This window comes from Pongo abelii, chromosome 13 (assembly GCF_028885655.2).
Source record: "Pongo abelii isolate AG06213 chromosome 13, NHGRI_mPonAbe1-v2.0_pri, whole genome shotgun sequence".
Lineage (NCBI taxonomy): Eukaryota > Metazoa > Chordata > Mammalia > Primates > Hominidae > Pongo > Pongo abelii.
Window position 1 is genome coordinate 61043720 of NC_071998.2, and position 24429 is coordinate 61068148.

A 24429-nucleotide genomic window follows, 5' to 3' on the forward strand; every position below is an offset into this window, starting at 1 on the left:
AGTTTTGCTAGTCAGGGGTTCTGGTTGGCAAGGCAAGAAGGATCTGGAAGGAAGGGCGCTGGCTGGTGGAGGGCAGTTCATTAAGATGGACCTTGTTCTAGTTGCTCAGTGTATCTGCCTTTTCTTTCTTTCTTTTAAATTGTCCCCATTTGCAGATGAAAAGCTTTGTCAGTGATTTTTTTTTTTTTTTTTTTTTTTTTTTGATACAGGGTCTTCTGTTACCCATGCTGGAGTGCAATGGCATAATCACAGCTCACAGCAGCCTTGAACTCTTGGGCTCACCTTAGCCTCCTGAGTAGCTGGGACTACAGGTACACAACACCATGCCTGGCTAATGTTTTTGTTAAAAAAATTTTTTTTAGAGATGGGGTCTCACTATGTTGCCCAGGCTGGTCTTGAATTCCTGGCCTCAAGCAATCCTCCCACCTCAGCCTCCCAAAGTGCTGGGATTATAGGCATAAGCTACCATACTGGCCATACCTGCTTCTTCTAAACAAACACGTTGGCAGATTTTTGAATTGTATTTCCTCAAGCAAATGTATTTGAGGTTCTAGGTTCAAATTTTGTAAGGGAGGTTGTCAACTCTGTTGACAGCTAGGCCAAAATGTGATGGAAGAAGCCAGTTTTGCAGCCGGGGGCCGGGATGAGGGTGGGAGAACAAAGGGACCCATTGACTGCATTGGAAATACACTTGGGCACTCTGCCATCGCAACTTGTTTATTACCCATCATGAATGAGAAATTGTCCAAGAAGAGGGTTGTCCAACTTTTTCTGTAAAAGGTCTGAGAGTAAATCAGACTTTGTGCGTCACACAGTCTTTACTGAAACTGTTCAACTCTGCTGTTGTAATGTGCAAGTAGCCATAGATCATATGTAACAAATGAGCTTGGTTATGATTCAATGAAATTTTAATTATGGGCACAGAAAGTCAAATTTCATATTATTTTAATGTGTCATAGAATATAGCATTTTTCTTTTGATTGTTTCAACCATTAAAAATGTGAAAAAAAAAATCTTAGCTTGCAGCCCATACAAAGACAGGCAGCAGGCTGGATTTGGATGACAGTTTGCTTTAACTTGATTTAAAGAAAAAGCCACAGACTGGGAAAAAGAGAGTTTTGTAAAAAAATGGATGTTTATTTGAGGTAAATATAAAGTGAAATAAGTTGCCATTCTATTGTCTTTTAGGAATAGGAATGTCAGATAAAATCCAAAATGCCTAATTAAAATTGAATTTCAGATAAACAATGTACAATTTTAACCTAAGTATGTCCCATGCAATCTTTGGGATATAACAAAATTGTCTGTTGTTAATCTGAAATTCACATTTAACTGGGCATCCTGTATTTTATTTGCTAAATCTGGTGAGATGATTAGATAATCTAAAATAGTGATGGCTTTTTTTTTTTTTTTTTAGTTAGTCTCGCTCTGTCACCCAGGCTGGAGTGCAGTGGTGTGATCTCAGCTCACTGCAACCCCCGCCTCCAGGGTTCAAGCGATTCTCCTGTCTCAGCCTCTGGAGTAGCTGGGACTACAGGTGTGCACCACCATGCCCAGCTAAACTTTGTATTTTTAGTAGAGACGGAGTTTCATCATGTTGGCCAGGTTGGTCTCAAACTCCTGACCTCAAGTGATCCATCCACCTCGGCCTCCCAAAGTGCTGGGAGGCCACTGCGCCCAGCCAATGGCAAATTCTTAAGCACTGTTGCAACCATTCAAGTATTGAGACAGGTCTGTGAACTGCTGCAACGACCTGCCCATTCATGTGGACATGCCCATCAGAGCTCTTCTTCCACTGAGGGGATGCTGGATTGTGCAGTGATTCAGCCTACAGACTCTGGAGTCAGAGTGCCTGACTCTACACCTCTGCTGCTTACTGGCTCTGAACGTGGGCAAGCAACTTAACTGTGACTCAGGTTTATCATCTTTAGAATGGGAATGATAGTATCACTTTATCTGATGGGGTTGTTGTGAGGATTAAATGATAAAATGTTTATAAAGCTATTAAAAATGGTGCTTAATGCCAATCAGTGTTAGCTATTATTATTACTGAGGTTATTTACTGTTCCATAATCCTCAACAAAGTATTCCAGGAAGCCACCACCAGCAGATTGAAGTGATCAAACTTACTGGCCTTCCTCAGTCTAGAATTTTCCTACCCACCCCCACTCCCCAGTCTTTGGAATAAATTACTCCCTTGATTCTCTAATTGATAGGCCATTCAACGCTTGTCTTTATTTATTTATTTTTTTAATTGAAAACCCATTATTCTTCCTGAAAGTCTCAGTATGCTGAACCAAGAAAAGTCTGTGGAGAAAACAGAGACCGGGAGCCATTCTGCTAACCCGTTTCTATTTTTTGCAGATGGTGCCAGGGTGGCACCATCTAACAACTACTACTGGCTGGGGACAGGAAATAAGCTCCATCCTGCTTGCCCTATGTGTGATGGGACAGAGACATTGTGAAAAATGAGGGGTGGAATAATCTCAGAGACAGAAGCTTGGCTTCGGTACTTACTGGCTTCTTTCTTAGGAGTTTTGTGACCTTGAATTCACCTTGGCCTCTGCTATGGTTTGAATGTTTGTGTCCTCTCCAAAATTCATGTTGAAACTTAATTTCCAATGTACTAGTATTAAGAAGTGGGGCCTTTAACGTGTATACCTGTGTAATGAACCTGCGCATTCTGCACATGTATCCCAGAACTTAAAGTATAATAATAATAACAATAATAATAATAGAAAAGAAGTGGGGCCTTTGGGAGGTGATTAGGTCCTGAGGGTTCCTCCTTTGTGAGGGGGATTAAGGCCATTATAAGAGAAACTCACACAACATTCAGGCCTTTTGCCCTCTGTCTCTTCTGCCTTGTGAGGACACAGCATTTGTCCCTTCAGGAGAATGCAAAAACAAGATGCCATTTTGGAAGCAAAAAGCAGCCTTCGCCAGACACTGAACTTGCCAGAGCCTTGATTTTAGACTCTCCAGCCTCCAGAACCCAGAGAAATAAATTTCTGTTGTTTATAAATTACTGAGTCTCAGGCATCTTATTATAGTAGTACAAATGGACCAAGACAGCCTCAGTTTCCTCATTTGTTAAATGGGGAAAAATTTCTGCTCTTTAAATTTCACTGGATTTTAGTATGAGCTCAGAGCCAATGCACTTAACTCATGTGAACGCTCTCAATAACTTCATAAACAGTAGTTTTACCTATGATTACTCCTCGGTATCCCTAGTGAGTAAATTAACAAATCATTACTAAGCTAAAAAACAAAACAAAACAAAACCAAAATTTTTGAGTGACTCAAAAAAGAGATATTTTACCTTTTCTTCCGCTTCATAGCTGAACTATGAAAAACGAACTTCATAGCTCTGAGGATAAAAAATGGCGCAGGATACTTAATCAGCCTTTTTTGATGCTTAGAGTTAAATCAATCCTCCTTTGCTAATTGCCTCTAACAACTTCTGGGCTTACAGAACAAACTGTGTTCTCATTTTCAGAGCCTTGTGGTTTTGTATAAGAATATGAGAATGATACACTTAGGTTATCACATAACTTTTTGCCTTAGATGCTGACAACTGAGCAATTAAAACAAGCGGAATCTTGGTGACCTGGTGTTTGTCATCTATGTAGGTCTAAGGGAGTATTTGTGATGAATGAACCATGCATTTGGAGGGGAGAAGGGAAGAGAATTACAGGCATTATGGGCGGCAGGAGAAGGTAAAACAAACAAAAAAAAAGAAAATAAAAAGTGCCTTAGTTTGGCCCTACCGTATTGTACAATTCCTCTAGTCTGGAGATGGTGAGAAAACGGTGCATGCTTACTCCATTCTCTATGAGTAATTTCACAAAATCCACTCTGTCCAGAACTAAGGCATCCAACATGGCTTGCTCCAGAGATCCCACCTGCAAACCAAGTTACTGAGTTAGTCTGCCCCAGGGTCTATCTAGGGATGCAGTTCTTTAGTGTTCACTTGAACAGCTTAGAAACAGATGCCTGTGACATCTGGTAAACCTTCAGCACATCTAAGAACATGCTAGCAAGACTGTTCACAGATTCACTTTTGGGACAGTCACAACCTCTCCCATGTTTGGCGGCCTGTCTTTGCAAATAGAAGTTAAGCATTTCTAGTTCCAAAAACTGTTTCTTCCCTGAATCTCTTGTTCTGGATCCCAAGAAGGTACAAGGGTTCACAAGGTTTTTCCCCTTGCAATTATCTGATCAAACTTCTCAACACCTGTGAAGTGTCACAGGGGGCACTTTGCTGTCTTCATTTTTGTTATCCTTAGGCTCTGAGGGAGACCCCAGGCCGACTTGAGAAGAGGGACCCAAGTCAACAGACCAAAGGCCCTAAATCAATGCTGGGTCTCTGTGTAGAAGCAAGACCACAAAGATGTCACTTAACTGAAAACAAAACAAAACAGAACAACCAGCCTACTTTCTGGATTTGCCAGTGGCTTAGATTTTTATATAATTCATTTCACAAAAATGTCGCAGGGTCTAGACTCTGACAAATCTTTCCATGTTAGCAATCCACCAGCACAGAATGAAGACAGGGGCTCCATCCCAGGCAGAAACTCTCTAGGGGAAAGGAAGGAGTAAGATAAGGCTTGCCAGTGAGTGCTGTGATTCCAGGCACAGAAACCGAGTTTCAGGCTGCTGGGCTGCCTCCTGTGGATGCATACGTATCCCACCTGATGGCCAATCTCTCAAATTTTTTATTTTTGGTAGAGTCAATTGAGGCAAGCAAACCAAGAACAGTTATATAAAGCATTGGTTTCCTTGTGTTGTTCTTTGCAAATAGGGAGGACCTGTGCTCAGCCACCAGGACCAGATGGTGCCTGCAGAGGGAAGCCTGCTAATTCTGCATCCTGAGGTGTGACCCTTCCCTTTGCCCCCATCAAAGACAATCAGAAGCAAATTAATAATTCTACCATTTCTTAATTTTGGTTAATACAGATTTGTCTTATATTTTTTCAGATGTATTCAAATAAATGGCATCATTTGCAGCTGAAAATTGCTATTAAAGACAACTCATAGAGATGGAAATATTTGGAGTTGTGTTCAGTTGAAATTTCCACTAGATGGCAGTGCTTTCCTAAATACGAGAAAGGGAGCTCAGGACAGGGACTTTGCTACCAAGGAACACGTTCCATCTTAAAGTAAAGGCAATCGTTTTCTGAGCCGATCTCAGAGGCTCCTTAAACAAATACCCTTGCCCAACCAAAGTGGGCTTTTCATGGGAGACGATATATACTCTACCGGCCACTGTTGCCCATAAATAAAGATCTGGCTGCGAGCGATGTCGACTCTGTTCCAGGCTAAAGCTAAGCTCAGTTGGTCTGGGGCCGAGGCATTGGCTCCTGCGTGAGGACAAGTGGGAGAAAAGAGTGGAAGAGAGAAAACAACAATCAGTTATTACACCAAGAGCACCTGCTCCATCCCTCTGCCATTAATGCCCCTATTCCCAAAGAGCCGACTTGGCTATACAGCAGGTTTCTCAAACTTGGTATTATTAACATTTTGGGTAACTCTTTGTCATGGTGCTCTCCTGTATATTGTAGATTATTATTATTATTACATTTTTTAAAACTTTTTAAAAAGAAGGTCTTTGAAACTCCATGCTTTTTCGACATATAATAATTGTACATGTTTATGGCATGCATGTGATATTTTGATGCATGCATAAAAATTCATTGGAGATTATTAATAGCACACCTTGACTGAACCCAGTAGATGTCAATAGCATTTCTCACCCCCATCCTTCCAGACATGATGCTCAGAAATGTCTCCAGACGTTGCCAAATGCCCCCATGTGTGAAGGGAGGCAAAACTGGCCTGGTGAGCAGCACTGCTCTACCTTCCGGCTAGGCGAAGTGTGGTTCACGGAGCAGCTGCAGCAGCGCCACCCTTGGCGCTTGTTTGAAATGCAAGCCTCAGACCCTGTCCCAGACCCACTAAACCAGAATCTGCATTTTCATAAGGTCCCAGATGACTTGTGCACGTAGTCAAGTTTGAGAAGCTCTGCTCTACCACACATTTTGCTTCTGCTGGCCAATCACTAGTTTCAAGGCATCGCTTGAATAGTATTTTGCATGGGGAGGGTGCTCTCATCAACTAGCATACCAACTTGCCACTTTCCTGAAAAAGAGGAAGGTCTTTTAACAGACAGGCAAACCAGCGGCTTAGGTTTAATTTGATTTGTGGGTAGAAACCATTGGAACTACTTCCCAGGTTCTCATTTTTCTCCAGATTGTCTCTAGAGCTGTGCAGTTCACAGGTGGCTAAGTTTAAATTAATTAAAATTAAATAAAATTAAAGTTATAATTCCTCAGTCAGGCTAGCCACATTTTAAGAACTTAATAGTTCCATGTGGCTAGTGACTACTGAACTGGAAAGCACAGATACAGAACATTTCTATCATCACAGGAAGTTCTATTGGCCCAGAGCTCATCTAGGTGAATGCATCCTGTCCATAGAGGCAGCCTGCCAAACAGCTGGAGGGGAAGATGGAAATGGAGGCAGTGCAGTAACGAAAGGAACATTAGGCTCCAGGCAGGGGGCCCAAGTGGGAGTCCCTGTGGCTGTGTGGACGCCTCTCAGCCACTGTTGATTATCTGTGACATGGAGGCAATAAATATCCGGTTTACGTGGCTGGGGTGTGAGACTGAAATGAGATTGTATAAGTGATTTCTGTTTAAACAGGTTTTTCACAGTTCACTAACACCCTTAGTGCACTGAGGAAGAGACACCCCTAAATAATTGCCAAGCTCCATGCTGCTGGATATCTCACGATCAGGGAGGACGATAAAGAGACAACCTTCCTCGACTCAGAGTTTTTAAACATCAAACATGTGCTGGGCAAAGTATTAGGCACTTCCACATGTCATATGTAACATCCCAGTTAATCTGGCGACTGGGTCTTATTGTCTCCTGTCTCATTGAAACATATGAGACTACTGAGATCCAGGGAGGTTGAACAGCCAAAGATAAAACAGCTACTAACAGGGTAAATGGAACAAGTATACATCAAACTAGAGGTGAGAGTCAGATCCAGAGAATTCTTCTTCGTCATTGCTGCTTCTGATGTTTAGGAAAGAAATATAGCAAATGTGTATGCTGTTCATTCCTCTGGGTTCGCCAGCAGTCAAGGCCAGAAACAATGAGGAGAGGGGGCAGGGGTCCTGGTGGTTAACTTATAACAGTGATTCCAAAACTTTGCTGCACATTAGAATCACCTGGGGAACTTTGCTCAGGGTGCATCCTATACCAATTAAATCATGTTGCTTGGGATGGGATCCAGGTGCGGATATTTTTAAAGCTCTCCACATGCTTCCAATGTGCAGCAGAGGCTGGGAATTACTGCGCTGTGTGCCTCCTTTCCTGCTTACCCTCGCCTCTTCCCTCTGGGCTCTGAGATACTGACGTTATAAATTAGGCAAAAAATGTTTGCTAAGTGAACACTTCTCAAATTTTAGCATGCATAAGTACAACTTGGAGAACTTTTTAAGACACAGGTTCTTGGGTCCCAGCTGCAGACCTTCTGATTCAGTAGCTCTTGGGTGGGGCCTAAGGTTCTGTATTTCTAACGAGCTCCCAGGTGAGGCCGCTGCTGCTGATCTGGGGCCACGCTTTGAGTAACAAGGCCCTCAAGAGCTGTGGTGCTCTGTTCCCTTCATAGGTTGAAGAGCATTTCTGATTCTGGTGTCCACACATTGATGGGCTTATTATCGACCACATACTTGGAGTAAATTTATTAGTGTTTACAATGATGAATATCATTTCAGCTCTCACGTGGAATTTTCCATTAAAAATTATCTCCTCAGGTAACAACAGGGACTGCACACTCATACCAGGGTAACTGGCATACACAAGTGATAAGTAGAAATGTGTCAAAATGTTCTGTCATCAATTTGGAGAGGAAAAGAAGTGAAGGCTCATTGCGATTGCATTTGGAAAGGTAGCACTTTACATGTTTCTTTGCTTCTTTAGCTGGTCTACTGGTTGGTGCTGACTTGCTGGAATGGTTTAATCATTCCCTTTGCCATTTGTATGTTACAAATTAGTATGTCACCCAAGTCAACAATAGCAGTACGAGCCTGAAGAGGAACACATAGCAGGAAGCAGTTATTGAGGTCAAGGTGAGCTACAGGCCAGGCCTGAATGTAATTAGGCAAGTGTCAAATGAAAGCACGAAACCAACGAGTCTTGACTTTCAAAAATTGAAAATACATCACTCAAGAAAGGCTGTGGGTGACAGTTTGGATCAGTGGTTCTCGGCTAGGGTGACCAGCCATCTAGGCTTGCCCAGTGTAGTCACAGTGTTAGCATTTAAATTCCTGCACTCTGGGAGATGTGTCAATCCTGAATAAACCTGGTGGCTGGTCACCCTGTTCTCAACTATGGCTGTGCACTTGGAATTGCCTAAAGAGCTTTAAAATATACTCATGCCTGGGGCACGCCCCCACAGATTCTAGTTTAATTGGTCCTGGGCTTTGCAGTTTTTAAAAGTTCCCCAATGATTCTAATGTGAGGATAAAATTAAGAACTTCTAGTGTAGATAGCATATGTTTATTCATTCACTCATTCATCTGTTCGTTTACTTATGCTTTCAAAGATACTGATTTCATGCCTCCTCATATGGGAGGCAGTATGCCAGCATGAGGACCAAAACATATAAAGCAGAATACTTTGTCTTGAGAGCTTACAGTCTAGAGGAGAAGAGAAGTCTGTAATTAAATACATTATTTCATGCAGTAATTCATTTATCTCATCAACAGATATTTATTGAATACTCTCTCTGCTGGGAACTGATTCGTCATTAAACATCCAACGACAAACAAGGTAGCTAAGGTCAACCTCTTCACAGAGCTTACATCCTACTGGTGGTGGGGAAGTACTCGGAAGTAAGCAAATAAACTCACGAACAGCATACTTTCAGATTGTATAAGTGCTGTGAAGGAGCAGTGCCACTCCTAGGGTATGTGGGACCTGTGCTTATACAAAGAAATCAATGTAGCAGAACCATTCTGGCTACCCGATCTTGCATGTCCCCACAACAGAAGTATTTTGCCAATTGGCTGGAGCAATCTGCTGGCCAGGCTGCCCTCCTGAAATGAGGGCTGAACATGGAGTCATTGGACAACCAATGACAAAAACCACATGATTATCTCAATAGATGCAGAAAAGGCCTTCAATAAAATTCAACACCCCTTCATGATAAAAACTCTCAATAAACTAGGTATTGATGGAATGTATCTCAAAATAATAAAAACTATTTATGACAAACTCACAGCCAATGTCATACTGAATGGGCAAAAGCTGGAAGTATTCCCTTTGAAAACTGGCACAAGACAAGGATGCCCTCTCTCACCACTCCTATTCAACATAGTATTGGAAGTTCTGGCCAGGGAAATCAGGCAAGAGAAAGAAATAAGGGTATTCAAACAGGAAGAGAGGAAGTCAAATTGTTTCTGTTTGCAGATGACATGATTTTATATTCAGAAAACCCCATCATTTCAGCCTCAAATCTCCTTTAGCTGATAAGCAACTTTGGCAAAGTCTCAGGATACAAAATCAATGTGCAAAAATCACAAGTGTTTCTATACATCAATAATGGACAAACAGAAAGCCAAATCATGAGTGAACTCCCATTCACAATTGCTACATAGAGAATAAAATACCTAGGAATACAACTTACAAGGGATGTGAAGGACCTGTTCAAGGAGAACTATAAACCACTGCTCAAGGAAATAAGAGAGGACACAGACAAATGGAAAAACATTCCTTGCTCATGGATAGGAAGAATCAATATTGTGAAAATGGCCATACTGCACAAAGTAATTTACAGATTCAATGCTATTCCCATCAAGCTACCATTGACTTTCTTCACAGAATTAGAAAAATCTATCTTAAATTTCATATGGAACTAAAAAAGAGCCTGCATAGCCAAGACAATCCTAAGCAAAAAATAACAAACCTGGAGGCATCACACTTCCCATCTTCAAGCTATACTACAAGGCTACAGTAACCAAAACAGCATGGCACTGGTACCAAAACAGATATATACATCAATGGAACAGAGCAGAGGCCTCAGAAATAATGCCACACATCTACAACCATCTGATCTTTGACAAACCTGACAAAAACAAGCAATGGGGAAAGGATTCCCTATTTAATAAATGGTGTTGGAAAAACTGGCTAGCCATATGAAGAAAAGTGAAACTGGACCCCTTCGTTACACCTTATACAAAAATTAACTCAAGGTGGATTAAAGACTTAAACATATAACCTAAAACCATAAAAACCCTAGAAGAAAACCTAGGCAATACCATCCAGGACACAGGCATGGGCAAAGACTTCATGACCAAAACACCAAAAGCAATGGCAACAAAAGCCAAAATTGACAAATGGGATCTAATTAAACTAAAGAGCTTCTTCACAGCCAAAAAAAAAAAAAAAAACTATCATCAGCGTGATCAGGCAACCTACAGAATGGGAGAAAATTTTTGCAATCTATGCATCTGACAAAGGGCTAATATCCAGAATCTATAAGGAACTTAAACAAATTTACAAGAAAAAAACAACCCCATCAAAAAGTGGGCAAAGGATATGAACAGACACTTCTCAAAAGAAGACATTTATGCAGCCAACAAAACATGAAAAAAAGTGCATCATCACTGGTCATCAGAGAAATGCAAATCAAAATCACAATGAGATACCATCTCACGCCAGTTAGAATGGCAATCATTAAAAAGTCAGGAAACAACAGATGCTGGAAAGGATGTGGAGAAATAGGAATGCTTTTTCACTGTTGGGTGTGTAAATTAGTTCAACCATTGTGGAAGACAGTGTGGCGATTTCTCAAGGATCTAGAACCAGAAATACCATTTGACCCAGCAATCCCATTACTGGGTATGTACCCAAAGGATTATAAATCATTCTATGAAGACACATGGACACATGTTTATTAAAGCACTATTCACAATAGCAAAGACTTGGAACCAACCCCAGTACCCATCAATGATAGACTGGATAAAGAAAATGTGGCACATATACACTATGGAATACTATGCAACCACAGAAAAGGATGAGTTCATGAGCTTTGCAGGGACATGGATGAATCTGGAAACCATCATTCTCAGCAAACTAACACAGGAGCAGAAAACCAAACAGTGCATGTTCTCACTCATAGTGGGAGTTGAACAATGAGAACACATGGGAACAGGGAGGAAAACATCATATGCTGGGGCCTGTTAGGGGGTGAGGGGCTAGGAGAGGGATAGCATTAGGAGAAATATCTAATGTAGACTATGGGTTGATGGGTGCAGCAAACCACCATGGCACGTGTATCCATATGTAACAAACCTGCATGTTCTGCACATGTATCCCAGAACTTAAAGTATAATAATAAAAAAAAATCAATGGAATTAAGAGTTGGTTTTTTGAAAAAATACATAAGATTGATAGACCACTAGCTAGACTAATAAAGAAAAAAGAGAGAAGATCCAAATAAACACGATCAGAAATGACAAAGATGACATTACCACTGACCCCATGGAAATACAAAAACAAAACAAAACAAAACAAAAAACAAAACCCTCAGAGTCTATTAGGGACACCTCTATGCACAAGACCTAGAAACCTAGAAGAAATTGATAAATTCCTTGTAACATACAATCTCCCAAGATTGAACCAGGAAGAAACTGAATACCTGAACAGACCAATAGCAAGTTCTGAAATTGAATTAGTAATAAAAAATCTACCAACAAGAAAATGCCCTGGACCAGAGAGATTCACAGTCAAATTTTATTAGACATATAAATAAGAGGTGGTACCAATCCTACTGAAAATATTCCAAAAATTGAAGAGGAATGATGCTTCCTTAACTTATTTTATGAGGTCAGCATCATTCATAACCAAACCTGGCAGAGACACAATGAAAAAAAGAAAACTTCAGGCCAATATCCCTGATGAACACAGAAGCAAAAATTCTCAACAAAATACTAGCAAGCTGAATCCAGCAGCACATCAAAAAACTTATCCACCATGATCAAGTAGGCTTTTTTCCTGGGATGCAAGGTTGGTTCACCATACAAAAATAAATAAATGTGATTCACCACAAAAACAAAAAACACATGATAATCTTCATAGACACAGAAAAAGCTTTCAACAAAATTCAACATCCTTTTATGTTAAAAACTTTCAACAAACTAGGCATTGAAGGAACATACCTTAAAAGAATAAGAGCCATCTATGACAAACCTACAGCCACCATCATACTGAACAGGCAAAAGCTGGAAGCATTCCCCTTGAGAACTGGAACAAGACAAGGATGCCCACTCTCACTACTTCTATTCAACATAGTACTAGAAGCCCTTGACAGAGCAATCAGGCAAAAAGAAGGAAATAAAAGGCATCCCAATAGGAAGAGAGGAAGTCAAACTATCTTTGTTCACAGACAATATGATTCTATACATAGAAAATCCCATGGTCTATGCCCAAAGGCTCTTAGAACTGATAAACAACTTCAGTAAAGTTTCAGAATACAAAATAAATGTACAAAAATCAGTAGTATTCTATACACCAATAATGTCCAAGCTGAGAGAGAAATCAAGAATACAGTATCAGTCACAATAGCTATAAAAAGAATAAAATATTTAGGAATACCTAGCAAACAAGGGAGGTGAAAGATCTCTATAGTGAGAATTACAAAACACTGTTGAAAGTAATCAGAGACAACATAAACAAATGGAAAAACATTACATGCTCATGGATAGGAATAATTAATATTGTTAAAATGGCCATACTACGCAAAGCAACATGCAGATTCAATGCTATCTGTATCAAACTACCAGTGTAATTTTTCATAGAATTAGAAAAAACTGGCCAGGTATGGTGGCTTATGCCTGTATTACCAGCATTTTGGGAGATGGAGGCAGGAAGATCACTTGAGCCCAGGAGTTTGAGACCAGCCTGGGCAACATAGGGAGACCTCATCTTTATAAGTAATACAAAATAGTTGACAGGCATGGTGGCATGTACCTGTGGTCCCAGCCACTTGGGAGGCCGAGATGGGAGGATCACTTGAGCCTAGGAGGTCAAGGCTGCAGTAAGCCATGATCATGGCAGCCTGGGCATCAGAGTGAAATCACATCTCAGAAAAAAAGCAAAGGAAAACCTATTCTAAAATTAATATGCAACCCGAAAAGAGCCTGAATAGCCAAAACAATCTTAAGCAAAAAGAATAAAGCTGGAGGCATCACGCTACCTGACTTCAAATTATACTACAAGGCTACAGTAACAAAACCAGCATCATACTAGTACAAAAAAAAGACACATAAACCAGTGGAACAGGTTAGAGAACCCAGAAATAAAGCCACATACCTACAGGAATCAGATCTTTGACAAAGTCAACACTAACAAGCAATAGGGCAAGGACTCCCTATTCAGTAAATGGAGCTGGGATAACTGGTTAGCCATATGCAGAAGATTGAAACTGGACCCATTCCTTTCACTATATACAAAAATCAACTCAAGATGGATTAAAGACTTAAATATAAAACCTAAAACTATGAAAATCCCAAGAGAAAACCTAGGACATATAATTCTGGACATAGCACCTGGCACAGATTTCACGACAAAGACTCCACAAGCAATTGCAACAAAACCAAATTAGACAATGAGACCTAATTAACCCAAGGAGCTTCTGCACAGCAAAATAAACTATCAACAGAGTAAATGGACAACCTAAAGAATGTGAGAAAATATTTGCAAATTATACATCCAACAAAGGTCTAATATCCAGAATATATAAGGAACTTAAACAAATCAACAAGTAAAAACAACCTCATTTAAAGATGGGCAAAAGACATGAACAGACACTTTTGTTTTTGAGATGGAGTCTCACTCCATCACCCAGGCTGGAGTGGAATGGCTCAATCTCAGCTGACTGCAACCTCTGCCTCCCAGGTTCAAGCAATTCTCCTGCCTCAGCCTCCCGAGTAGCTGGGATTACAGGTGTTTGCCACCATGCCTGGCTAATTTTTGTATTTCTAGTAGAGACAGTGTTTTGCCATGTTGGCCAAGTTGGTCTCGAACTCCTGGCCTCAAGCAATCTGCCAGCCTCCGCCTCCTAAAGTGCTGGGATTACAGGTGTGAGCCATCACACCCAGCTTAACAGATACTTCTTAAAAGAAGTATATACATGTGGCCAATAATCATGGGAAAAATGCTCAGTATCACTATCATTAGAAAAATGCAAATCAAAACCAAAATGAGATACTATCTGATGCCATTCAGAATGGCTAGTACTAAAAAGTCAAAAAATAACAGATTTTGGTGACGTTGCAGAGAAAAGGGAATGCTTATATACTGCTATAATAAGCATTATTATAATGTAATGGGAATGTAAATTAGTTCACTTCCTGTGGAAAGCAGTCCAGAGATATCTCAAAGAACTTAGAACTACCATTCAACCCAGCAATACCATTACTGGGCATACACTCAAAGGAATATTAATTATTCCACCATAAAGACACATGCACATGTATTTTTATCACAGCACTTTTTGCAATAGCAAAGACATGGAATCAACCCTGCCCATTAATGGTGAATTGGATAAAGAAAATATGGTATATATACAAAATGGAATATTACACAGACGTAAGAAAGAATGAAATTGTGTTCTTTGCAGCAATATGGATGCAGCTGGAGGCCATTATTCTAAGCAAATTAACACAGGAACAGAAAACCAAATATCAATGTTCTCACTTATAAGTGGATGCTAAACATTGAGTACACATGGACACAAAGGGGAGAATAAGAGACACCGGGACTTACTTGAGGGTGGAGGGTGGGAAGACGGTGAAGACTGAAAAACTACCCATTAAGTACTATGCTCACTGCTTCCTGGATGATGAAATGATTTGTACACAAAACCCCAGGGGCATGCAATTTGCACATGTAACAAACCTGCACATGTACTCCCGAATCTAAAATAAAAGTTAAAAGAGGAAAAAGGTCTAAGGCCAGTTCAATTTTTCCCCTCATAAAAGACTTGGTCATTTTGCCTGGAGGCCCAGGGTATCCTTTATTTTTCTCTGAAGTTTAGTAACTTTATTAGGATCTTTCTGGGCATTGATGATTGTGGGTCAGTTCTTCCTGGCATAAGGTGGCTCCTTCAATATCTAGATCAAGTTTAATATTTTTTAAAAATGAAAACATATCTAAATTATATTTTAAATTGTGTAATTTTGTTTTAAAAATTTGTTTTGATTCATTATTTTCATTTCCTTCTTTGGAGACCAGTTATGCTTTTGTTGGATCTCCACTTTCTGTCATATAATTTCTCTTTAATCCCCATGAACTCTTTATTTCCACTTCATTTCATTTTTGTTTACATTTCTATCCTCTGTGTCCTGCACTGGGTTTTTCACACTGTATATTTGATCTTGCAACATTTCTCATTTCATCTGCAATTCTGTGATGATTCCCCCGCTTCATTCTTGAGTGCTATTCATACTTTATCTCCTTTTGCTGCCTCATCTATTCTTACCTGAATTTTGGTATTTCAACTTTTAAGTATTTCTTCATAGATGAGTGCTTCAATAAGATTAAAAATTTTTAAATTTTATGATACCTACTTATTCATAATGTTCATCTGTTCCCCAGAAAAATTTTTCTCCACTTTTTATCGCAAAGTTTTCATTGAACAAAAGTAACACGACAATAAAAATGATACACATATGAAAGTGAATGAAGATCTGTAGTATAGAAAAGGTGTCTACAAAGAGACCAACGCCCGGGTTATATAATTCTGTAAAATTTTAGCCATAGCACTTTAATACTGATCAAGCAGACACATAAAAAGGGGAAAAATTTATTTAATGTTTTTGAAACTTAGACTTCTGACTACCCAGAAACATTTTTATAAAGACTATTATTCTTCTGTTAATAGATTTTGCTCTTTTGTTATTCTTTCTTAGAATATCTCTGTATGCAGTCTATGCTAATCCCTTTTTTATTACTTATCATTTAAATGGGCCCAGGATAGCATTTCAGGCTAGTTATTAATTATCACAACTGGAAGGCTTCCTGTAATCTACTACAATGTCAAACTCCCTCCTGCAAGCATGGCTTATCTGACGTGGCCCACTGCCTCTATTTCTGTGTAATAAGTCAGGGACAGGAGGGACTCCTGCCACCATCTAACTCACTCTTGTTTTTGCACATACTATTCCAGACAAAGGAGAGAACTTTGCATCTTGGGGTGTCCCTCACATCCAGGAATAATATTTTTGTTGGCGCTTTGTGAGGACTGCCACTGTTAATTTCTATCTCCTCTACTTTCACCCCTTCCTCCTTCCTCCTGCATAGCTCCTGCATATACAAACATTTTGGAATATAGTTCCTAGCTTCACCAAACATGCAGTCTGATTGTTTTTCTTTCTTTCTTTTTTCTTTACTATTTCTTGAAGCTTTCTAGGAGAAGAAGAGAAGGATGAGTTAGGTAGTCATGTCTACGTTGGAAGTCCTGAAGGATTTTGTAGGTAGAAGAGTGTTCTGATCAAAGCTTTGCATTAGTATTATTAGTATTCCTCTAACTGAAATATTGGGAATGGATAGGAACATGCTCAGTAGGAAGGAGGAAGACCCTTCAGAGGCCACTGCAATAAATCAAAGAAAAAATCCTGAAGGCCTAGTGTTGCTGAGCAAGGAGGAATATGAATAGATCAACATGGGGTTGATATGACAGATATTCTGGAGACAAAAAAAATGCTCAGAATTGGCAAGCATTTTCTTGGACAAAGGGAGGAATGTGGAGGAGGCTTTGAACCTAGATAATTGAAAAGATGGTGGCTATATGAACAGAAATAGGAAAATCAGGTAGAAATCAGGTTTTGGAGGAAAGATGATTACTTTGTTTATATTATTATTATTATTATTTTTAAGACAGTTAATTTGATTGAATTTGAAGTACTAAGTGACACCCGAGGGAAATGTCCAGTAGGCAATCAGAAAGGGGTGAGCAGGGAGGGAAGCCAGGGTTGGAGGCAGACCTAGAGTTATTCATGTAGACGTGATATTTGAAACCATGGGACTTTATAAGTTTGCGGGAAGGTGAAGTGAAGAAATAAGGACATCTAATGAAGAAGACAAAGGAGTGGTCAGAAAGGCAGAATACTCAGGAACTTTGACACCAAGGAAAGGTAAAAATAAATAGAATTTTCATCATACAGTGACAGCCAATTACATGCTGGGCATATTACATGTATGATCCCATTTAATGCTCACAAAAAATCTGTACAGTGAGTATCTTTATTCCCACTTTGCTAATTGGAAAATAGGCTCAGAGAGGCAGAGTAACTCACAGAATCAGGCTTTAAACTGTGGTCTCCCCTGAAAGTAGAAAATAGTTGCCAGAAGAAGTGGATAAGGTCAACACTGTCAAAGTGGCTGAGAGGTTCAGGAAGATGATTATTGGGGTTAGGAGACCCTTTGGAATCTTCAGGAGTGTGGAAAGCTGTGTAAATAAGTTTGGTGAGGTAGAAGCTGAGATGTAAGAGTCTGCAGAGTGAGTGAGTGAGTCAAGAATTTAGAGTACCTCTCAGAGTTTGCTGGCTAAGAGGAGAAAGGTTAGATGCTACCTTGCAGGGCTTGGTGGAGAGTAGCCAAGGACTTCTTAGGTCGATGAGGGCCTTGAATGTGCTTATAGCAGAAGCGGGAAAAGCCCTCGGAAAGGGAAACTGTGAAAGTGTAAAAGGAAAGAACAAGTACATGATGGATGAGATTCTAGAGAATGGAGGCCAGGGAGGATTTGGGTTTAGCCAAGAAGAGAGGTCTTCAGATAGAGGAGGAAAAGCAAAGAGGGTGAGTGAAGAAACTAATATTCATGAATGGAAAAGAATGATAGGAAGGGAGCTTGGCTGAGGCTGAATGTTATAAGTAGTAACAGGGGATACCATCTGCTGAAGGTGAGAGGGAATGGGGATGTGGAGAGAATAGAGGAATGTGGGCAGTGTATTAGAGGATATGGCTTAAATGATGAGGTAGTTGCAGACCAGAGTCAGGGCCCACTTGAGGTAAGACATCTCAAGTATGTCACGGCCCTAGTGATTACATGTTGTAGGAAATAGTTGTTTGGGGATTCGAGCATCAGTGCTGGGGGAATATTTTTTAAAAAATGCCTTAAGAGTGCTAAACACTTCAATGGGTTGTAAATGAAGGCTGTGGATCTTCCTTGGGAGAGTCGTTAAAGAAAAAAACTCAGGTGTCTTATCTGACATGGATAGTATAAGTATGGCCTTGCTTGATGGACTAGGATGTGGAGGGAGCAGGATTTGCCAACCTTGCCATGTTCACAGTGGTGTCATGACTTTACGATATACAGGATAATGCCAACCCTCCCTATAACAATGTTGAGGAACATTTCTTGTTGTTGCAGTCTTTGGATCCTTTTTGTCTTATCTAAATAATTTTGTCTGGATTAAATATTCTTCCTAGGGATTCGATTCATTCCCACAAATATACTTTATTTGTAAATGTTGTAACTAAACGCAATAGGGTGCAGTCAATGAAAACACATCCATCTGAAATTTTTCCTTATCATTAGAGTGTCCAGAGATCATATGGTTTTTTTTTGGTTGTTTCAGTCTTTCTCCCATCAGATTTGACCAACTCCACCTAACTTGGTCAAATCCAAGTGAGAATTCCAAATTATAGGTAACAAAGCCTCTCTAATTTGGCTAAAATTCCTCACAGCTGCAAAAGAGGAAAACAAAACAATACAAAACAAACCCAAAAAACTATGCACTTGGTTTCTGAGTTTGCTTCCTGTCTCAAAAAAAAAACCAAACAAATGTTCTTTCATTTACTTTTCTTTCACCCTATAGCTCTTTCCCCCTTCACCATCTGCTGTACTATAAAATCTAGAGAAGGCTTCTAATGACTTGAACTCCTGTAAAGAACTCAGAACAAAGGTGCCACTCACCCCTTTTGGGGTATTCTCTTTTCTTCGTGGAGTTTCAATAGTCATGGGTGGATTCTTCTTAGTTCTAAAGTTCTGTTTTCCTATATTGTATGACTTGACCTCTTTGGCTTTGGGGGTACCAGAGATTACCTTGTACTGTGAGAAGATTTGACCTTGGTGTGTCAAATCTTGGTGTTTGGCACTGAGAGCTCCAAACTTAGGGGTGGCTAAGCACAGTTCACAGGAGGTGGTCTTGGCTGTTTTTTTTTTTTCCTTCCTTGGAAGTTGTTGTTTTAGGATCCTAATTCTAGTTCAGAGATGTATTCTAAAGCGTCTTCTCTATTGCTTTTTCTCCCAAAATTAATCTCAGTTCAGCTTGTCTGTGTGCATTTGTGTGAGGAACTGAACTGTTGTTTTTATAGGTAAATGAGGGACTGAGTTTTCTCAGCCTTAAAGAGAAAGGGCATTTGCTCCTCCCAGCCAAAAGGTGCCCCTGGGTGACTGGGGGCCTTGTGGAAGTGTCTGGTGCGTTGACCTCCCATAATGTGCAGTGACCCTTACAGGGAAATCCCCAACAAAAATTTATTTTAAAAAAGGCTTGTCCAGGAAATGCATATAAGGGCTTGATCACTTGGTGTTTTGAGGCCTCTCAGAGGTCATGGACCTCTGGAGGGAGAAACTGAGACATATAAGAGGGTGGAAATGATCCAGTGGTGACACACTGTAGAGTCCTGCTCACAAGCAGCACACATCGATCCACCACACAAAACCCCTAGGCCACAACTCAATTCCTCCTTTTAAGAAAAACAGTGGGAAACAAATAATCTAAGAATGAGCAGTAAACAAGGAGAATGACCCCTTTTTAAGCACTCTGTAGGTTGTTTTTTTTTTTTTTTTTTTTTTTGAGGTGGAGTCTTGCTCTGTCACCCAGGCTGGAGTGCAGTGGCGCAATCTCGGCTCACTGCAAGCTCCGCCTCCTGGGTTCACGCCATTTTCCTGCCTCAGCCTCCTGGGTAGCTGGAACTATAGGCACCTGCACCACGCCTGGCTAATTTTTTTGTATTTCTAGTAGAGACGGGGTTCACTGTGTTAGCCAGGATGGTCCTGATCTCCTGACTTTGTGATCTGCCCACCTCGGCCTCCCAAAGTGCTGGGATTACAGGTGTGAAGCACTCTGTAGGTTTTACAGCACTTCTACCTGCCAGAGTTTATGTAAAATGGAAGTAACGACCAGCATGGTGGCTCATGCTTGTAATCTCAGCCCTTTGGGAGCCCGGGTTGGGCAGATCACAAGGTCAGGAGTTCGAGACCAGCCTGACCAACATGGTGAAACCCCGTCTCTGCTAAAAATACAAAAATTAGCCAGGTGTGGTGGCTTGTGCCTGTAATCCCAGGTACTCAGGAGGCTGGGGCAGGAGAATCACTTGAACCCGGGAGGCAGAGGTTGCAGTGAGCTGAGATCGTGCCCCTAAACTCCAGCCTGGGCAAAAGAGTGAGACTCCATCTCAAAAAAAAAAAAAAAAAAAGAAAGAAAATGAAAATAATATGGTCCTAGTGCATATTCACATTAAGAAAAAAGAGCCCTAAGGTTGACCTGCAAACTATGGAGTTCCTAAGTTCTCTTTTTTCTCTATTTTCTTTTCAGCCTGCTTTAAATCTGCTATTATTTTTCTATTAAGGTAAAAACCACTGTTTGGCTCCAACAGGTTTTTTGTTTGCAAGCCGGTGAATTTGTATTTATCTCATGGCTAAGTTCTAAAGTAAAAGCTATAGGATCTTTGTGTGCATGTTTATATGTGTGTGTATATATATTTAAAAGGCCTTTATGGTTTCTATAATTTTATGTTTAATTGGCAATTAAATCTGTTTTAATTTCCTTCTAGTACACCAGACTTTTTCTCTTTGTACCTTATGATGTAAATTTTGCTATTTGATTTTCACCTGAGTTGTTTCCTTCAATATGCAAATTTAAAGCTATGTAGCTGACTACTGCTTAGGTTAGTGAAAGAGTTATAATAATTTAAAAGGTTATCAAGAATTTGAAAGTCTAAGGTAGGAAAAAAAGCTCTTTTTGAATCTATAAGATATATTTCTATTGGCATGCCTAATACCTCTATGTATTTATATGTTGTGTACACAATGTTTCACTACTGAAAACATATAAAAGAGCTCTAATTAATTGGCTTAAGAAAATAAAAGTGCTTGAATCAAATACCTTATCAGAAAAAGTAAAGTCTAGTTAAATGCTTTGTCAAGTTTATGTAACTTAAGCAAACTCTTTAATAAATAACCTAGCTTTAAAATTATTGGTAAGGTAATATTAGAAATGTCTTAAGAATTGCCAGCATACATTTTTGTTTGCATTTATTAATCAAGCAATTTTATACTAATTCCTGCCAAGTACTACAAGGTGTCAACATTTGGCATAGGGGTTACAAAACTATAAACCCAGCCCAAGACAGAATGATCTTTGTTTATGTAATTTTTAATAAATAAGATACTCATATTGGTTTAATGAAAACAGCTACATCTTGAATTTAGTAAGATTACCATAACTTCTAATCTTGTGGCTTTAGGTGGTCTAGTCCACAGGCAGTAAGATTTGTTTTGGGAAAAGACTGTTACCATCTTTGTTTCAAAGCTAAACTATAACTTCCTTCCAAAGTTGTTAATAGTTTGGCCTATGCCCAGGAATGAATGAGAACAGCTTGGAGATTAGAAGCCAGATGGAGTCAGTTAGATCAGATCTTTTTCACTGTCTCAGTTATAATTTTGCAGTGGTGGTCCATAACTGTAAATGATGACTATTGAAATTTTCATAAATAATCTAGGTAAACAATTAAAATAAAATAATTAGGCAAATGTAATGGGATAAGCACTTGTAGACAAACTCATCGTAATTTAGAATCTAAAGTTGTATTAAATTAAATAATAGATATTTCATTATTTGGGTATTTTCCAATGAAAATAAATTGTAGGAAATCATTCTTTCTAAAAAAAGTGTGTCCTTTCTAAAAAGGTGAACAATTTTTGTCGCATTCAAAGCTTATTTAAAGGTTATGTATAAAACAAGGTAAAATGAACCAGGAAATAAGAGAGATGTAAAGAAAGTTATAAAAAAATGGTTTTTTTTGGTAAGAAAGCTTAAAAAGAAATATTTTATGTGAGAAATAATCTTATATGGGAAATGTAGTCCTAGAATAAAATGACTGGTTGTTTAAGAAAGAGGGACGTTCAGGACAAACCAGGAAGTCCAAGAATATCATAAACGGTCTGTGTAAGTCACAATAAGAGGATTTATATACATAAAAAACCCAAAAAACTTTTATATGATTAAGTAGTTTGTAATTAAAGGGAAATTATAATGGTCTTTCTACACATTGGGCTTGAGGTAAAAAAAAAAAAAAAAAAGCTCGTACACTAAATAATTGGTTGGAACAATGAAATTTTCTTAAGGAATGTATTTACTCTTAAATTGTTAAGATTTTATTTTTTTAACCAAAAGTTAAACTTTTATTGCATCTCACTATTTTTGCTTTTTTCTCCCCTTTTAAAGGCCATGAAATACTAACAACTCATTTTCAGCTCATATAAGTTGTTTTTCCTTGAGTTCTGTTTGTTGTGGCCTGATGCTAACAATGTTTTCTTAAAGGTCTAAAGGAAATGTTTTCTTCCAATATAATATTTGGTGCGCTGTAGAAGGCCTTTTCTTTTGCCTTTTGGTAACTGGCCTAACTGGTCTAACAGATTTTATGGTTTATTGAAACAATTCCTATGCCATTATTATTAAGTTTAGTTTGCACAGGAAAAGATGAGATTAAAAAATTTTTTTTTTTAATTAAGATTATTACACCTGTGTATCTTTCTGTATGTGCTTTTAAAGTGCTTTGACATTGAGTTACAGGGCTTTTACCCCTGAGTCTAAAAAGGACAGCAATTCCTGCTAAATCTTAAACACTGACAGCAATTAATCCCACATCTTCAGGTCTGGTAGAAGATGCCAATCAAAGTAAACTGCATTCTGGAGACACAGGGCCAGAAATTAAAGCTATTCAATCCTCAAGGCCCAGGGACTATTGCAGAAGAGGTGAGTGTGTGATTGTAAGGGCCAATTTTGAGAGACAAAATAAATTCAGTTTCTATAAATTAATCATTAATGTCAAAGGCACACTGATGCAAGACCAGCCTATAGGCCCCTGTATCAGATTAACAAGGTTTTCTTGAAGCATTAACTGACTCCCTAATAAAGGTTATAAAAGGCTTATGGAAGTTATATCTTATGGTTAAGATTGCAATTTTATAGATTGTTTATAAAATTTTGAAAAACAAATTTAATTAGCTTCATGCTGTTTTATTAGGGCTTATTGTTTGGAAAATTAAGTCTCCTGTCCCAAAGAATGAAGGTTATAACCTGTTCTTTTTTGAAATCCTTGAGTTATCACTTTGGTCAAATGAGTGACTTATTTTAAAATGACCTGTGATATCAAGTGTTTTAAACCTTTGATATTTGACAAACTTTCCAAAATCAAATTATAAATTACGTATTTTTCTGACCTAATTAATCCTCTAAGATATTAGGTTCCCTAAAGTCCAAAAATGACATAATTTGGCTTATTTGGTATAAAAATTATACAGGAAGCATTGTCAAATATGAAATGGTGTTTGGTTTTCTTTGGGCTGTAATTGTATAAATATGTTATTGGTATGTGTTTCAAAATTATGAGAAACTTCTATAATTGTGATATGACTTAGTGTACATTATCAGTAATAATTATAATTGTTATGTTAAATTTTTGTATGCTACAGAGGTAACAAATTTCCTTGTCAATTGTGTCTTTGACTATGGCTGCCCTAAAACTTTTTGTCATCCATGGACAATTGTTGTCCTGTTTTGGTCCTCTTTAGAAGGTGGTTTTATAATCAGCTATAAAACTCTAACAGGTGCTTCTGAACACAGGTTTCTGATAACTTTGGAGATTGTGACATCAGAATAGGGAAAAAACTTTCAGGACTCATGAAGAGCTGAAATGTTCATGAATATCAAGCAGAACAGGAATTAACAGCATGGACTGAACTAATAGAAGATTGAAGTAATCTTTTTGACTTTTGGTTTAAAATGTTGCTGATCGTTTGTTTTTTGTCAGAGTCAAGAAAACTTTTCTTCTGAGTTATTGACAGCTTTTAAGAAGTTAGTATACTCCTATGAACAAAATTTGGAGCATATTTTTTTCTCTCTACCTGATTTCTCTAGAATTTGGAAACTGTTTGTGAGTATTCTTAATTTATGGCAATACAGGTATTTGAATAAGTGTAATAAGAAGCTGTTTTCCTTTGTAATAGGACACAACTGGAGAACCTGGTTATTTTACCAAGGCTTTGACTGGAATGGTGTGCTTTCCTTTAAGGAATTGAACTTGACTTATGGAGCCAATAAAAGCCCCTTGGGAAAACTGGCCTCATAC

At 38.9% G+C, this 24429-nt stretch overlaps 1 protein-coding gene across 11 annotated transcripts in view; it reads right to left on the reverse strand.

Moving 5' to 3' along the window:
- TRPM3 (transient receptor potential cation channel subfamily M member 3) overlaps positions 1–24429 on the reverse strand; it is a 585468-nt gene that overhangs the window by 106517 nt on the left and 454522 nt on the right. For all 11 annotated transcript variants that reach the window (XM_024252051.3, XM_024252058.3, XM_024252049.3 and 8 more), the window contains 2 exons: positions 5260–5360; positions 3768–3902 (listed from right to left, as the gene is read on the reverse strand). In XM_024252051.3, coding sequence (XP_024107819.3) covers positions 3768–3902; positions 5260–5360 — 236 coding nt within the window. The remainder of the gene's footprint in view (positions 1–3767; positions 3903–5259; positions 5361–24429) is intronic.